The 17147-nt window shown below is 42.2% G+C and overlaps 1 protein-coding gene across 4 annotated transcripts; it reads right to left on the bottom strand.

Moving 5' to 3' along the window:
- Nucleotides 1-1596: 1596 nt before the first annotated feature.
- Nucleotides 1597-17056, bottom strand: aipl1 (aryl hydrocarbon receptor interacting protein-like 1). 4 transcript variants are annotated; one of them, XM_070543193.1, is made up of 8 exons: nucleotides 16855-17056; nucleotides 13791-13968; nucleotides 13547-13627; nucleotides 10559-10738; nucleotides 2939-3127; nucleotides 2596-2772; nucleotides 2359-2500; nucleotides 1597-2274 (listed from the first exon to the last, which is right to left on the bottom strand). In XM_070543193.1, exons 4-8 carry the CDS (start codon nucleotides 10658-10660, stop codon nucleotides 2075-2077), a joined length of 810 nt encoding a protein of 269 aa, XP_070399294.1. In that variant the 5' UTR covers nucleotides 10661-10738; nucleotides 13547-13627; nucleotides 13791-13968; nucleotides 16855-17056; the 3' UTR covers nucleotides 1597-2074. The 4 variants fall into 4 exon arrangements, with proteins under 4 accessions (XP_070399294.1, XP_054598693.1, XP_015807126.1 ...); XM_054742718.2 differs by lacking the exon at nucleotides 13547-13627 and having other exon boundaries at nucleotides 16855-17055; XM_015951640.3 differs by lacking the exons at nucleotides 13547-13627; nucleotides 13791-13968; nucleotides 16855-17056 and adding an exon at nucleotides 12093-12377.
- Nucleotides 17057-17147: the final 91 nt, after the last annotated feature.

Raw genomic sequence — 17147 nt, 5'->3', positions numbered from 1 at the left:
AGGAGGTCTAGTACACTGCTCTTTTATAATCTTGATATCAGCTCTTAAAGTTGTTGTCTGTATTTATTTTTTATCTGATGACACTATCTTGCAGCTGACTTTCATTTCCATATTTAAGGCCAAAAGCAACAGCTCTTGTTCATTAACACGGTCCTCTAGCCAACAAAACGGAGCTAAAACACACAGTTTAACAATTATACTCATGTTATAGTGTGCATTCATATATTTGTAAAGACTTGTGTCCATGAAAAGATCACCAACTCTGCATCAACCGAGGTACGTCTTTAATGCTCGCGCACGCTTTGTGATTGACGTCTGTTCAGAAACGGCAGTCTAACGTAATTGGTTAGTGCTGACCAGCACTCAGTTCATATTGCATTGGGCTCCATAGGACAGAGGACGGCTTTAGCAAAAAAGAAAAACCCAAACCAAACCAAACCAAACAAAAAATACACATTTCTTACATTATATCAAAGTACATGATAAGACAATCACTTTTATGTATTTCTGAAAGATCATTCATAATTCCTGAAAGGGGAAAAGTCCAGATGGCAGCTTTCATTTTTATTTAATATAATTTTTACTGTAATGCTCAAACATTATCGACTATTTAACAATCAACATGATACAAAAACTGAGTTTTAGTGTCTTAGACAAATACTTAAAATTGTTTCTCATCCAGCAGCTGGTAGAAAAACCTCATAGCTCTCACTCATCTGCTTTGTCCTTTTGCAGATCAAACCACTCATATATTCTTTCTTGCTCAAAACCACATTTAGACCTCTACCATCAGATTCACAAACTTGTGTTTGTCAAAAAACATTAAGGATGCTTTGTGAGTTCATTAGAACGGTGCAAGTCTTAATGAATAAGAAAAAGCAAATTTCAAGCATAAATTAAATGCAGACAATTATGAAGATGCACCAATTTAATTCTGTATAAAAATCTAACTATATACATTTAAAATGATCTAGCCTTTCTTTGGCTTTTATTTTGAAAGTACCTTTGGCCTTGTTTCTTTTAGCTTGACTCTTGTTGGAGGAGGACCAAGCGGGGGCTCTGGACCCCCCTCTGCTCCTCCTCCTCCTGCCCCACATCTTCCTCCTCCCTCTCCTCTTTCTCCCAACATCAGCACCAGTGGTTTATGGAGGGAGGCCTGCAGCGGATTGTGCTGCTATGCAGTTTTTGCTGCACTCCAGTCTTATAGTCCAGTACAGCCCCACACCATAAATCACTCCCCTCCACATCTAATTTTCTAAGTAGCGCAGAAAAAAATACTTCAGCAGTGTAATTATGCAAAATAGGTTGTTGAATGAGGGAAGAAGTTTCCTTTTAGACCAACTGCATCTCTTTAGGAGGGTTTTTGTAACCACAGTGTGCATTAAGCATCAAATGTGTTTGTAAAGATCTTGCATGTTAAATGTGATCCCCTCTCCTCTGTTGTCTGTTGTTTATTATCATCATCATCACATTAGCACCCTCCTTATTGTCCACTGTGCTTCACTCCTCTAATCCGTGTGAGTGCGGAGGTAGATGCAGCAATAAAAGGGGATTCCCTGAGTGAAGTAGTGTTGTTGTGCAATTTCCCCCAAGAACTAAGATTCTCATATTTATTTAATTTAATACGTTATTTTCAGCATCAAATACAGACTGTGGGACACTTCATTACAATTTATCTGAACAAATGCCATTCCCATTATGAAGATGTGCGTACTGCAGGGTTCAGGCATAACTGTAGGTATATCGCCACCTTCAGGATAAAGTTTGCATTAGCACGTTTAATAAAAATATAATGAACTCAGCTGAGCCACGCTCATAATCGGATATATTCACTTTTAACCCTTTAGTGCATGGATCGTGCAGGTAGGACTAAAAAAAAATCATCTTTAGGCATAAAAACAAAAAATTTGATTTACATTTGACACAAAACGATAAAATATGCAAATTGTGCACCAGTTTATTGGATCAGACTGTGTTCTGTATTCCTACAAAACCTATGTAGATGTTAGGTGACAGAACGGGTGAAATTGTGAAAAAAAATCCTCATTAAACTCGTCAGTTGTCCATCGATGGTTTAAAACATTCCTTTATATGTGTTCTTGTCCTCTTGGTTCTTCTCTTCCATGCGCATGCTGAGAACCGCCAGTTCCTTCTTGACAGCCTTCTTCATTCCCGGGTCCAGGTCCAGCACTCTGCTGAAGTCCTGCCGAGCCTCTGCTTCATTCCACACTTCCTTATGGGCCTTCCCTCTCAGGTAGTACGCCTTTGCTACACCTGTAGGGCAAACACAGCTGTGAGAGCGGCTCCATCTGCCCAGAGAAACAAATATTAGTCTTAAAGTTGTAGTCAGTAACAAACCAGGGTGCTGGTTGATAATATCTGTCGTGTGCTCGATGACCTCGTAGTATTCTTCCATTCGGAGGAGACACTGACAGTAGTTAAGTGTTAAAGTGTTTGCCATCTTCTCCAGCTTCAGCCATGGGACGTCCCAAGCTTTTTCCTGAAGAGGACAACACAGCCGCTCAGAACTTGGGTCAGTTTGACAAAAAGACAAACAAAACGTCTACTCGGGACCGAGTTTTTACACTTAACAACCTTCGTCTGAACATTCTTGATGCAGATGAGGGCCTCTTTGTATTTCTGCGCTGCCTCCTGGTAGCGTCCCTGTTTAAAGAGTTTGTTTCCCTGACCGTGCAGCACAGGAACCACCTTCAGCCTCTCCTCGTCACTCAGAGCCCACGACTCCCTGTTGTACTCGCTAGGCTGCTGCACCTGGTGATCAGATGCATACAAATACTGTTTCCATCACTCATAAAAGTTCAAACCAAAGCGATCTATTTCATGTCATAAATACAAAGTTTACAAGCTGCAAAAGCCTTTGTTTTGTCATTTATTTCAGTCAAACGTCACCAAGAAGGTTTTTTTTTTGTAGACACACCATTAGAAGCTCCAACACAAAGAAGAGAGGCTTCGGTTCTTTCATCAGCTCATCCAGGTCTTCATAGCCCAGGCTGTGGTATGCAAACATGTTGGCCATGCCACATGTGTGCACCTGCCACTCCACAGGGTCTTTGCCCTCTGCTATGCGTCTCATACTCTTGGACACAAGCGGGTAAACACCTGTGTGCTGAAAGAGAGACAATCTGAACATTGTGAGACTTTCTGATCTGGGGGCGACGGTGGCACAGGAGTTAAGTGCTCGCCCCGTAATCGGAAGGTTGCTGGTTCGAGTCCCGCTCAGTCTGTCGCTGTCGTTGTGTCCTTGGGCAAGACACTTAACCCACGTTGCCTGCTGGTGGTGGTCGGAGGGACTGGTGGCGCCAGTGCTCGGCAGCCTCGCCTCTGTCAGTGCGCCCCAGGGCAGCTGTGGCTACATTGTAGCTCATCCCCACCAGTGTGTGAATGTGTGTGTGAATGGGTGAATGACTGATTGTGTTGTAAAGCGCCTTGGGGGGTTCTAGGACTCTAGAAGGCGCTATATCAAATACAGGCCATTTACCATTTACCATTTTCTAAATGTGGATAATATCACTGTTAAGGGCTTTTCATCCATAAAGCAAACAATGGTTTTATTTAACATGCCTAATGATCCAAACAGAGAACAAATAAACCCTAAGAAGGTGCTTAACAAATACAGGCCATTCACTATTCCATTATCAAAAATTTTAGCTTTAATTTGAATCTGAACCACTTACTCATTACTAAGGTGGGTGACACCCTGGACAGGTCTCCAGTCCATCACAGAAACATGGGGACAAACATCAACAAACGCACACAATTACATCTAGTGACAATTTAGAGTCTTCAATCAGCCTTTCACGTTTCTTCTCTAATGTCCATGGGAGGAAACCAGAGCATCAGGTGAAAACCCACACCTGCATGAAAACACACTAACTCCACGCAGAAATCAGCGACTTACAGTGGCACCATACAGCTTCTTCAGAGAAAGTCAACGTATAATACATACTGGCATTTATATTATAAAGACCCTTTTATATAATATAATATAATATAATATAATATAATATAATATAATATAATATAATATAATATAATATGATATAATATAATATAATATGATATAATATATGATATGATATAATATAATATAATATGATATGATATAATATAATATAATATAATATAATATAATATAATATGATATGATATAATATGATATGATATGATATGATATGATATAATATAATATAATATAATATAATATAATATAACATAATATAATATAATATAATATAATATAATATAATATAATATAATATGATATGATATAATATAATATAATATAATATAATATAATATAATATAAAAATATGATATGATATAATATAATATGATATGATATAATATAATATGATATAATATAATATAATATGATATAATATAATATAAAATGATATAATATAATATGATATAATATAATATGATATAATATAATATAATATGATATAATATAATATCCTCCTTGAACCGTCACCTTATCGTGGTGGAGGAGTTTGAGTGCCCTAATGATCCTAGGAGCTATGTTGTCTGGGGCACTTAGTGCCCCTGGTAGGGTCTCCCATGACAAATTGGTCTTAGGTGAAGGGTGAGACAAAGAACGGTTCGAAGGATCTTTCATGGCAGTTAAAACGAAGAGTCGGAGTACCCGGCCCGGAGGGTTACCGGGGTCCCACCCTGGAGCCAGGCCTGGGGTTGGGGCCCGTGAGCGAGCGCCTGGTGGCCGGGCTTTCGCCCATGGGGCCCGGCCGGGCCCAGCCCGAACCGGATACATGGGCTCGTCCAACTGTGGACCCACCACCCGCAGGAGGAACATGAAGGGTCCGGTGCAATGCGAATCGGGTGGCAGACCAAGGCGGGAGCCTTGGCGGTCCAATCCCCGGACAAGAAAACTAGTTTTTGGGACATGGAACGTCACCTCGCTGGCGGGGAAGGAGCCGGAGCTTGTGGCAGAGGTTGAGCGGTACCGGCTAGATATAGTCGGACTCACTTCTACACATTGCATTGGCTCTGGAACCCGAGACCTGGAGAGGGGTTGGACACTCTACTTTGCTGGAGTTGCTCCGGGTGAGAGGCGGAGGGCTGGGGTTGGCTTTTTGTTAGCCCCGAGACTCTCTGCCTGTGTGTTGGGGTTTACCCCGGGGGACAAGAGGGTAGCTTCCTTGCGCCTTCGGGTCGGGGAATGGGTCCTAACTGTTGTTTGTGCTTATGGGCCAAATATCAGTTCAGAGTACCCACCCTTTTTGGAGTCCCTGGGACGAGTGCTAGATAGTGCTCCATCAGGGGACTCCATTGTCCTGCTGGGGGACTTCAATGCTCACGTGGGCAATGACAGCTTGACCTGGAGGGGTGTGATTGGGAGGAACGGCCCACCTAATCAGAACTCGAGCGGTGTTTTGTTATTGGACTTCTGTGCAAGCCGCAGTTTGGCCATAACGAACACCATGTTCGAACATAAGGATGCCCACCGGTACACTTGGTACCAGGGCAGCCTAGGTCACAGGTCGATGATAGATTTTGTAGTCGTATCATCTGACCTGCGGCCGTATGTTTTGGACACCCGAGTGAAGAGAGGGGCGGAGCTGTCAACTGATCACGACCTGGTGGTGAGTTGGATCAGATGGCAAGGGAACATGCCGCGTAGACCTGGCAGACCCAAACGCATAGTGAGGGTCTGCTGGGAATGCCTGGCAGAAGAACCTGTCAAGACGGTCTTCAACTCCCACCTCCGGCAGAGCTTTGACCACGTCCCGAGAGCAGTGGGGGACATTGAGTCCGAGTGGGCCTTGTTCCACTCTGCGATTGTCGAGGCGGCTGTTGCTAGCTGTGGTCGTAAGGTGGCCGGTGCCAGTCGTGGTGGCAACCCCCGTACCCGCTGGTGGACACCAGAGGTTCGGGGAGCCGTCAGGCTGAAGAAGGAGGCCTACAGGGCGTGGCTGGTCTGTGGGTCTCCGGAGGCAGCAGACAGGTACCGGATAGCCAAGCGGGGTGCAGCAGTGGCAGTTGCCGAGGCAAAATCTCGGGCGTGGGAGGAGTTTGGTGAGGCCATGGAGAAAGACTATCGATCGGCTCCAAAGAGGTTCTGGCAAACTGTCCGGCGCCTCAGGAGAGGAAGGCAGCAACTCGCTCACACTGTTTCCAGTGGGGATGGGGAGCTGCTGACGTCAACTGAGGCTATAGTCGGACGGTGGAAGGAATACTTTGAGGAGCTCCTCAATCCCACCAATGCGCATTCCGAGGAGGAACCAGAGCTGGGAGGCCTGGGGATGGACTGTCCGATCTCGGGGGCAGAAGTTGCTGAGGTAGTCAAACAACTACACAGCGGCGGAGCCCCGGGGGCGGATGAGGTTCGTCCTGGGTATCTCAAGGCTATGGATGTTGTAGGGCTGTCATGGTTGACACGTCTCTACAACATTGCGTGGTCATCGGGGGCAGTTCCTAGGGAGTGGCAGACCGGGGTGGTGGTCCCCATCTTTAAGAAGGGTGACCTGAGGGTGTGTTCCAACTATAGGGGGATCACACTCCTCAGCCTCCCTGGAAAGGTCTACTCCAAGGTACTGGAGAGGAGGGTCCGATCGATAGTTGAATCTCAGATAGAGGAGGAGCATTGTGGTTTTCGTCCTGGCCGTGGAACTGTGGACCAGCTCTATACCCTTGCAAGGGTGATGGAGGGGGCATGGGAGTTTGCCCAACCAATCCACATGTGCTTTGTGGATTTGGAGAAGGCTTATGACCGTGTCCCTAGGGGCACCCTGTGGGGGACGCTCCAGGAGTATGGGGTGGGTGGCTTTCTGTTAAGGGCCATTCAGTCCCTTTACCAGAGGAGCGTGAGTTTGGTCCGCATAGCCGGTAGTTAGTCGGACCTGTTCCCAGTGAGGGTTGGACTCCGCCAGGGCTGCCCTTTGTCACCGGTTCTGTTCATCACTTTTATGGACAGAATTTCTAGACGCAGCCGTGGTGTGGAGTGTGTCGAGTTTGGTGGCAGGAGAATCTCGTCTCTGCTTTTTGCGGATGATGTGGTCCTCCTAGCTTCATCCAGCTCTGACCTTCAGCTCTTGCTGGGTAGGTTCGCGGCCGAATGTGAAGCGGCTGGGATGAGGATCAGCACCTCCAAATCTGAGACCATGGTTCTCGACCGGAAAAGGGTGGCTTGCCACCTCCGGGTCGGGGGAGAGGTCCTACCTCAAGTGGAGGAGTTTAAGTATCTCGGGGTCTTGTTCATGAGTGAGGGTAGGAGGGATCGGGAGATCGACAGGCGGATTGGTTCGGCGTCTGCAGTGATGCGGACGCTGAGCCGATCTGTCGTGGGGAAGAGGGAGCTGAGCCAAAAAGCCAGGCTCTCGATTGACCGGTCGATCTACGTCCCAATCCTCACCTATGGTCATGAGCTTTGGGTAATGACCGAAAGAACGAGATCGCGGATACAAGCGGCCAAAATGAGTTTCCTCCGTAGGGTGGCCGGGCTCAGCCTTAGAGATAGGGTGAGGAGCTCGGACATTCGGGAGGGACTCGGAGTAGAACCGCTGCTCCTCCGGATCGAAAGGAGCCAGTTGAGGTGGTTTGGGCATCTGGTCAGGATGCCTCCTGGACGCCTCCCCGGGGAGGTGTTTCGGGCATGTCCTGCCGGCAGAAGGCCCCCGGGTCGACCCAGGACACGTTGGAGAGGTTACATCTCCAATCTGGTCCGGGAACGCCTTGGGGTCCTGCCGGAGGAGCTGGTGGACAAGGCCGGGGAGAGGACGGCCTGGAGCTCCCTAGTTGGGATGCTGCCCCCGCGACCCGGACCCGGATAAGCGGAGGAAGACGAAGACGAAGATAATATAATATAATATAATATAATATAATATAATATAATATAATATAATATAAAAATATGATATGATATAATATAATCTCGTCTCGTCTCGTCTCGTATAATATAATATAATATAATATAATAATATAATATAATATAATATAATATAATATAATATAATATAATATAATATGATATAATATAATATAATATAATATGATATAATATAATATGATATGATATAATATAATATGATATAATATAATATGATATGATATGATATAATATAATATAATATGATATAATATAATATAATATAATATAATATAATATGATATAATATGATATAATATAATATAATATGATATAATATAATATAATATAATATAATATAATATAATATAATAATATAATATAATATAATATAATATAATATAATATAATATAATATAATATGATATGATATAATATAATATAATATAATATGATATAATATAATATAATATGATATGATATAATATAATATAATATAATATAATATAATAGTAGCTGCTTTATTATATTATATCATATTATATTATCGTCATTGTCATCTTCCTCCGCTTATCCGGGTCTGGGTCGCGGGGGCAGCATCCCAACTAGGGAGCTCTAGACCGTCCTCTCCCCGGCCACCTCCACCAGCTCCTCCGGCAGGACCCCAAGGTGTTCCTGGACCAGATTGGAGATGTAACCTCTCCATCGTGTCCTGGGTCGACCCGGGGGCCTCCTGCCGGCAGGACATGCCCGAAACACCTCCCCAGGGAGGCGTCCAGGAGGCATCCTGACCAGATGCCCAAACCACCTCAAATGACTCCTTTCGATCCGGAGGAGCAGTTCTACTCTGAGTCCCTCCCGAATGTCCAAGCTCATAACCCTATCTCTAAGGCTGAGCCTGGCCACCCTACGGAGGAAACTCATTTCGGCCGCTTGTATCCGCAATCTCGTTCTTTCAGTCATTACCCATAGCTCATGACCATAGGTGAGGATTGGGACGTAGATCGACCGGTAAATCGAGAGCCTGGCTTTCTGGCTCAGCTCCCTCTTCACCACGACAGATCGGCTCAGCGTCCGCATCACTGCAGACGCCGAACCAATCCACCTGTGGACCTCCCGATCCCTCCTACCGTCACTCGTGAACAAGACCCTGAGATACTTAAACTCCTCCACTTGAGGTAGGACCTCTCCCCCGACCCGGAGTTGGCAAGCCACCCTTTTCCGGTCGAGAACCATGGTCTCAGATTTGGAGGTGCTGATCCTCATATATTATATTATATTATATTATATTATATTATATTATATTATATTATATTATATTATATTATATTATATTATATTATATTATATTATATTATATTATATTATTATATTATATTATATTATATTATATTATATCATAATATAATATAATATAATATAATATAATATAATATAATATAATATAATATAATATAATATAATATAATATAATATGATATAATATAATATAATATAATAGTGGCTGCTTTAACCTAAATCTTTTATTTTCTTATTTTTAACTCAAATGTATGATACTCTTTCATTAGTTTCATGGTATTTTATAATTTTATGACTTTGTTGTTCTGATTTGAATTTATTTCTGTTTTAAGCTCATTATGATTTTATGATTTAATGCTTTGTTTTGACCTATGTGAAGCATTTTGTGATTTTCTGTCTGTGATGACTGCTATACAAATAAAATGTTACTTATATTGTAAGTTAAAGAATAAACATGACATTTGAGCCAAATATTCTAAATTAAATGTCAGATTATAAATAGTTGCATCTTTTTATTGTTAATTTGTACTTTGATTTCATGACATCTGATGAAATTGATGATTTTCTTGCAATAAAAAGTAATTTTTCAGTGATTCAAGACAGTCACATTTAGTGGCTGAAACCCATCCACTCTACATAGATTCCTCCACCTTTAAGCTCATTTACACCCAGTGGTGTTGTGCAAGGACTAAAATATGCACTTTTCCTGCAGAAAGCATCCATTGATCGGTTAGTAAAAGTAGTCCTCTACTGGATGGGCTGTGAAGCTGCACAAAACATCCAGTAGAGAAGTCACTGATGTGTTTTTCAGAGTTTAGAGAGATGCTCTGAGCCACATCTAATCTAATCACAGCAGAGGGAGGCAGTACTGCTGATTCAGCAGGATTCTGAGCCGATTAGTGGAGAGAGTGAGAGAGGCCGCTGTGGATGAATGAACCCATCCGTCTCTGACACACACACACACACACACACACACACACACACACACACACACACACACACACACACACACACACACACACACACACACACACACACACACACACACACACACACACACACACACACACGTGCACGCACCTGCACACCAACCAAATTACAGGCTACGTGTCGATACAAACAGCTGGAAAACGATGACTTCAATATAATCTTAAACCAGCAAACTTCTACATTTGTTCCTGATGATCTGTTAGAAGCTCATAAATATTTAAAACCTGTAACATAATTTACTAAAATTACTTACAGAACAAAAAAAATTGTGGGTTAGATGTTTGACTAAATGCATAAAATGAAACTTTTCTGCTTTTCTTTTTTGTCACGTCATCCGTAAAAAGTCATCCAGGCTAAAAGAATCAAATAGATGTTGGGTAATACATAAACCAGTTTTCACATCTTTCTTTCCCTTCCACTCACGATGGTATCACACCAGAACTCTGCCACTTCCCCGACCCTCATGGAGGACAACAAGGCCTCCCAGATGTCCAGTTTGAACATGTTGCCGATCACTATCTCCATGGGTGTCCCCACCACTCTGCTGTCGTCTATCACTGTGCGTTCATCATCACACAGCTGTGTGCGGAAGTGGAATGTCACCTAGAAGAACGGAAAAAATAAAAAAATAAAACATGGACTAATTTTACTGTTGGACAAAGTGGGGAAGGATTGAAAGAAGTTGATCAGCTTTAAAGAATGACATTTAAGGTGGCATCAAAAGATTTTAAAAAACATCAAGGAAGACAAATTAAAAAACCTGTCACACAATCAATTTTATATGGAAGAGCATTCCCACCACTAAGATAAAAAATAGTCTCATAATTATGAGCTACCATCTCACCATAATGAGATAGTAGCTCATAATTATGAAATAGTTATATAATAATTACGACTTTACTAATAATTATGAGATAGCTATGATAGTGAGATAATATCTCATAATTATCGCTCAGCTATCTTATAATAAAGAGACAGTATGTAATAATAATGAGATACTATCTCATTATTATTACATAGCTATCTTATTATGACTTAGCTATCTTATAGGTATGAGATAAGTCATAATTATGATGCCACCTTAACTGTCTTAGTATCTCATTATTATTACTCAGCTTTCTTATAATAAAGAGACAGTATCTCGTAATTACGAGATAGTAATAATAATGAGATACTATCTCATTATTATTACATAGCTATCTTATTATGACTTAGCTATCTCATAATTATGAGATAATTTTCTTTTATCTGGGTGGTGGGAATGAGCTTCCATGTAAAAGTAAAGTAAAAATATAAACATGAAGCAGTTTATAGATTTTTAAATGACAGAATAATAAACAAGCTAGAAATTTTGCTAATTAAAAACATTTAAACATTGTTTCTTATGCAGTAGTCTCAAATACTCGAAAGGATCTGAAAATGCTTAAACTCTCATTAAGTACTCTGTCGGCCTCTGCTGGTCACTACTCACAACTGCAACAAGCCTGGGTGACATTTTCTGAAACATCTTTAGAGTTTCAGCGTTAGAAATGCTGACTAAACACCCTGGAGCCTGGAGGAGGTTCAATCTAAACCTTCAACAATAAAACAGAACTCATGAATTTAATGTAAAAACTGTTGATCTGATCCCAAATCTTAGAAAAATTCTGATGTATTTTGAGATTATTATTTGGTATCAATTTGTGTATTTGAATGTTTCCTGATGGAACATTTTCTGTGTGATGATAAGATGTGTTTATCTAAAAATAGATGATCAAATCTCCTGGGATAAAAAGGAACTGATTTTGTTTTATTTACCCCACCCCAAGAATAATTGTTGCTTTTGTATGTCCACAGACATTCTCCTCATGATGCATGCATAGATGTTAGCCATAACTGTTTATGTAAAATTACATTTAGAGTTCAATCCCGTACAAATGTTCCAGATTGATTATAAAGATTCAAAGGCCAGCAGTACCTTTGCCCCAGTGGTAAATTTGGGGATGTCGCCAGTTCCTCCATGAAGAATAGTTTTCTTAATTCCTTCTGATCCAATCAGCATCGTTTCCTTCAAGTCAGACATGTCTTTCTGAATTTCTAAACCCAGCCACCTTAGATTAAATGCCTATTATGTGGAGTAAAACACATAATGTAAAAGTGTGCAGATGACCAGGAGGTGTGGACTGAGGTGGATTAGATTAGGTTGAGATAATGAGATTATAATCTTCTCCTCCTCTCCTTTTGTTCTGTTGTCCATCTGTCGTTCCTTGTCTTGGTCACAGCTTCGTCACATTAACCCTCTCAGGCTCAAAATAAGTTTTGATAAAAGGACGAACGACTAAGTCCTTCAGGGGTACTTCTGAGTTAAAAAATGCTCGTGAAATACGTGTGTGGAGTAACCAGGTAGGTAGGTTTTAACGTTGCTAATCTGCAACGCCTGCCTTCAGAGGGTTAACATCTGCAAAATCTCTGAACATCCATGAAAGCTTCAGAAAACTGGAGGCAAATAAACACACTTTTTCTCAGGTTTTCTGCTAATTTGTTGTGAAAAGATTTGAGTTTAATCTTGTGTGTAGATTCAAAGTGTGTTACCACGAGGAGTGCAGCATCGAGTGTGTATTTGTGTGTGTGTGTGTGTGTGTGCAGATTTTTCAGTTTGTAGGACGTGGTTTCCATTCCAGAGGAAATTTCCTGGATTTAAGTGGATGTGAACAATGCAGAGAAAACTGGGAGACAGTTATTATATGGACTTCTTGACCTCATCTGTTAAACATCTGTCTCCCATCTGGGCTGCATGTGTGTGTGTGTGTGTGTGTGTGTGTAATCCAAAACTCTGTTTGCATGCAGCTTTAGGGGGCAATTATTCTTGAACACTAGCCAGTGTAAGTACCGTATTTCTAACTAATTGCACAAAGAGAACACCACATAACTACACCTTGGCTGTGTTCTCAGTTGTGTAACTTCATATTTTTGTTTTCTCTGCATATCAACACAGCAGAGTTTGTGTTTCACCTTGAATTGTCGAGCAAGGCTACTTTGGACATCTAGAACATCATCATTTTACAAAAAAGCAACATATCAGCCTGTTGGACCCCTTTTCTCCCCACATGATGTAAAACAGCATTGGTAACATGAAGTTAAATCGTTTTTGTCACTCATGGAGAAGACTGGTACTGCAATAGAACCTAATTCTACATTTAAACTGTGCTAAACATAATTGATTATCAGATCACTGCTGTGCATGCACGTAGGAGAAGGGTATCTATCCTCTAACTTTATTTTTAAAAGTGAGAAATACTGGTGATGCAACATGTGGCAGACTTTTTGGATGACATGTTTGTGTTGCTATGGCTACAGCCTTTTACTTCATCATAAGTCTGAAGAACTTTGGAAAATTACTTAATTATTTGTATGTTTGGAGATAAAACTTACAAGAGGATAGTTTTGATGAAGATTGGTGACTTTCTGTTATCTCCATCTTGTGAGGGGGTGGGGGGCAGCAATCCATCTGACCTGTCAGAGGGGTTACACAGCTACGTTGGTGTGTGCTGGATCTCTTTTGTGTGTGAATGAGTCACATCTCTTGCGTCACACCGCCTACACGTTCCCCTCTCCATATACAAGTCAAAGTGCCTTTGTGTTTGTGTTAGTGACGCCTGTAAGCTTATATCATTACCTGTTGCACTGTGGAGAATCAAACGAGACGCTTTGCCAAAACTCATCCACATGTTTGTAGTAGGAGGTTCAGCTAACACAGAAGCTGGTGTCCACCGCGGATGCCTACCATGGCTGATGTGGAGGTTCCACTTCAAGTGAATGAGATTCTATTTCTGGAGCCAACAGTCACAGGGTTCCTGGGGAGGAGCCACTCAAAATGTTAAAGCCATTCATTCGTATACATCACATGCAGAGGTTGGCTTCTTCCATGACGCACAGCTTACACGCACACAGCTTGATGTTTATGGAAGTGTAAACCTTTTGTAGTTGTGTGTTGGAACAGAGCACAGGGAGGGCCAAGATGGGAGAGGGAGAAATAGTTCAGCAGGTAGAGCTAATCCAAGATAGATAAACCACTAGGAGGTCAGAATAGAAAAAAAAAGGTTTTCTTAGCATTTTTTAATGAAATGCCACCAAAAATAATTAGTGAAAAACACAAAAAACCCAACCCTAAAAAGGCAAAGTTAACTGAGAAACCATTTTTTCTCCAGTGTCTTGTCTGGCTGTAAAGCAATCACAATTGATGTCTGAGTGCCAACGACAAGCCTTACAGTTTTACTCTGACAGGTGGAGCAGTTTAGCTTCAGCTATAATGACTCGCCTGATACCAAAACTTTATTAGAAGCCCAACGGACACGGAGACAGAAATGAAAGAGAAAGGAGGGAGATGAAAGGAAGGGGTGTGTGTGTGTGTGTGTGTGTGTGTGTGTGTGTGTGTGTGTGTGTGTGTGTGTGGGAGGGAGGGGAAGTCACAAAAATAAACAATAAACAACGTAGAAAAATATCCTTCTAGACCTGCAAAAAAAGAAAGAAAGAAAAAAGGACACACATAAATGCAACAGAACCAAAATATCATTGCGCCAACTGCATGAGGATATCTGTACAGTAACAATTTTGACTGAAAAGCACACGGTAATAATTTATGGTGCATTAAGTGTCAACCGCAGCCATAGGTTATGTGTTGCACAAGTCCATAATTGTGAGACCACCATGTGAGCACATGTGTGTGTGTGCACAGGGTGGGTTGGGGGGGTGGGGCAACCAGCAGGTGTGCCACTGGCCTAGGAGATAAAAACAACAAGCCCCCAGGCCCGCCCGCAGCCGCCCACTCCATGGCAGGCCAAGCTTGGACCCTGGGTGCCCAACCCCAGTGGAGACCGGACAGAGCCCAGGGATCCGGACCCCAACAGGCAGCCACTGGGAGTGAGCAGGCAGATGCCAAAAACTTCCAGCCCCAGACACAAGAGCTGAGAATATGAAGGCAAACTGAGGCACCACTCACCAGCAGTAAATGTAACAGGAGGATGGTAGGCAAGGATAGTGGCACCACAAGATGTCCCAGGAGAGGGGAGGAGTCCAAGACCCCACCTGACAAACACAGTCACACACTCCCATCCTCATGCTCACAGATAAACACTGACTAGTGTCAGTGACTTTACAGCAATCCTCATAGTAAGCAAGCATTTAGCGACAGTGGAAAGGAAAACTCCCTTTTAACAGGAAGAAACCTCCAGAGGATCCTGGCTCAGTATAAGCAGCCATCCTCTAGCCTGGCAAGCCAGACTAAATAAATGTATTATTTAGTCTGGCCACGCTCCATTGACGGCTCTCGGTTGTGGGGCGGGTTCTACCTTTGTCTTTCAAATGATCTCCGCATTCCACTGGACAATCAATGTGACATACTCTGTTGCATCATCCCACCCACCAGGCATATAGAGTGCCCTGATTGGTCCACAAAGCAGGTAAAGCTCTGTGATTTGTTCACTAAGCAGATAGAGCACTATGATTGGCCCACCATTATGGACCAATCGCAGCTCCTTATGTGTTTGAAACCCCTCTAGAGAGCTGTGATTGGCTAGCCAGAGTCCTGGTAGGAGCAGCGGAGGTTCCAATGGAGCATGCCTAGACCAAACTTTGCAAAGCAAGAATTTAGTCTAGTTCACTAGGCTAGCCATCCGCCACAACTCACTGGGAATCGAGAAGACAGAGCAGACACACACACACACACACACACACACACACACACACACACACACACACACACACACACACACACACACACACACACACACACACACACACACACACACACACACACACACAACATATGTACCAAGTAGTATATACCCATCTTGGCTGACGACGGGGAAGGCTGTTGTTGAATTAGCATCCATGAAACTGCAAAGTGCATCTCAGCAAGTAGAAGCTAACCGTTAGCATTAGCAACTCCACAATACGGCAGAACTCCTTCATGTGTCTTGTGAAGATAAAACATCATTGTCGCAGAACAAATGAAGTCAGTAGTAGTCACATTGCTGTTAGCCAATCAGAGGTGAGATGTTCAAATATCAGGAAATAACACCCCAAAACCTGTCGAAGCGAAGGTTAGACTGTCTGAATTCAGAGCCGCTGACTTCCTGTCTTAGCAGTTGAGCAAGGACCTGACCTAGCTGTAACGGCGAGCACATCTGCTCACGACCATCCTACCCCGTGATCTGCTCCAGCTAAATTCTACTTCCTGAAACAGGAGCGCCAGAGCTCCCCCCCCCCCTCCAACTCCGTGAGACCGACCCACAGGGAGACCACTTCAAATATGTCGAAAAATATTCAACAACATTGTTGTTCATTTAACGACTGAACAAATGGATCAGAGGCTCAGTTAACCTGAATGTGCCAAACCTCAAAGTTTGGTCAAACAGAACTTTGCTTGTAAATTTGACCCATAACAAAAAAAATATATACGTATCGTCTTAATATGTGGTAATACTATTGACATCATTACAATTGGAGATATTTTATAATTCATTTAGAAAGGACCAATTTATGACAAACACCCTATCATGATTTAATAGAAAACAAACAAAAATACATTATTACACACTTTGAAGTAAGAACTGCTGAAAAAGTTTTGCTTTCAGTTAATTCAAAACATCCAACAGCGACTAAATATTTTCTCCTTTGCTAATAAACATGATGCAGATTGAGGTCATGGCAGCACATCACAGCGTATTTATCATCCCTACCTTTGCGTACAGAGGTGGATGTTTCTGAAGCTGACAGATGATGTGACGGTGGATGATGTGGTGAATTACACTCCTCTGACGCTCCTCTCTCCTCTTTGCTCAGCAACTCTGGATCAGATGGGTGCTGAATGTAAAGGCAACCTAAGTTTGCAAAGTCCTCACACACATTATAGAAGGAAGTGTTGTAGCCAGGAGACTGAAAATGTTCTGAAATAGAAAACAACCAAGCTTTTACATGTCTCTTGTTTAATCTGAAGAAAACATGTTAATAAAATACATGTAAATCTGCTTAA

The sequence above is a fragment of the Nothobranchius furzeri genome, chromosome 13 (assembly GCF_043380555.1).
Source record: "Nothobranchius furzeri strain GRZ-AD chromosome 13, NfurGRZ-RIMD1, whole genome shotgun sequence".
Taxonomy (NCBI): Eukaryota; Metazoa; Chordata; class Actinopteri; order Cyprinodontiformes; family Nothobranchiidae; genus Nothobranchius; species Nothobranchius furzeri.
The sequence above is the reverse complement of the archived record's forward strand: the minus strand, read 5'-3'. Positions and strand labels throughout refer to the sequence as shown.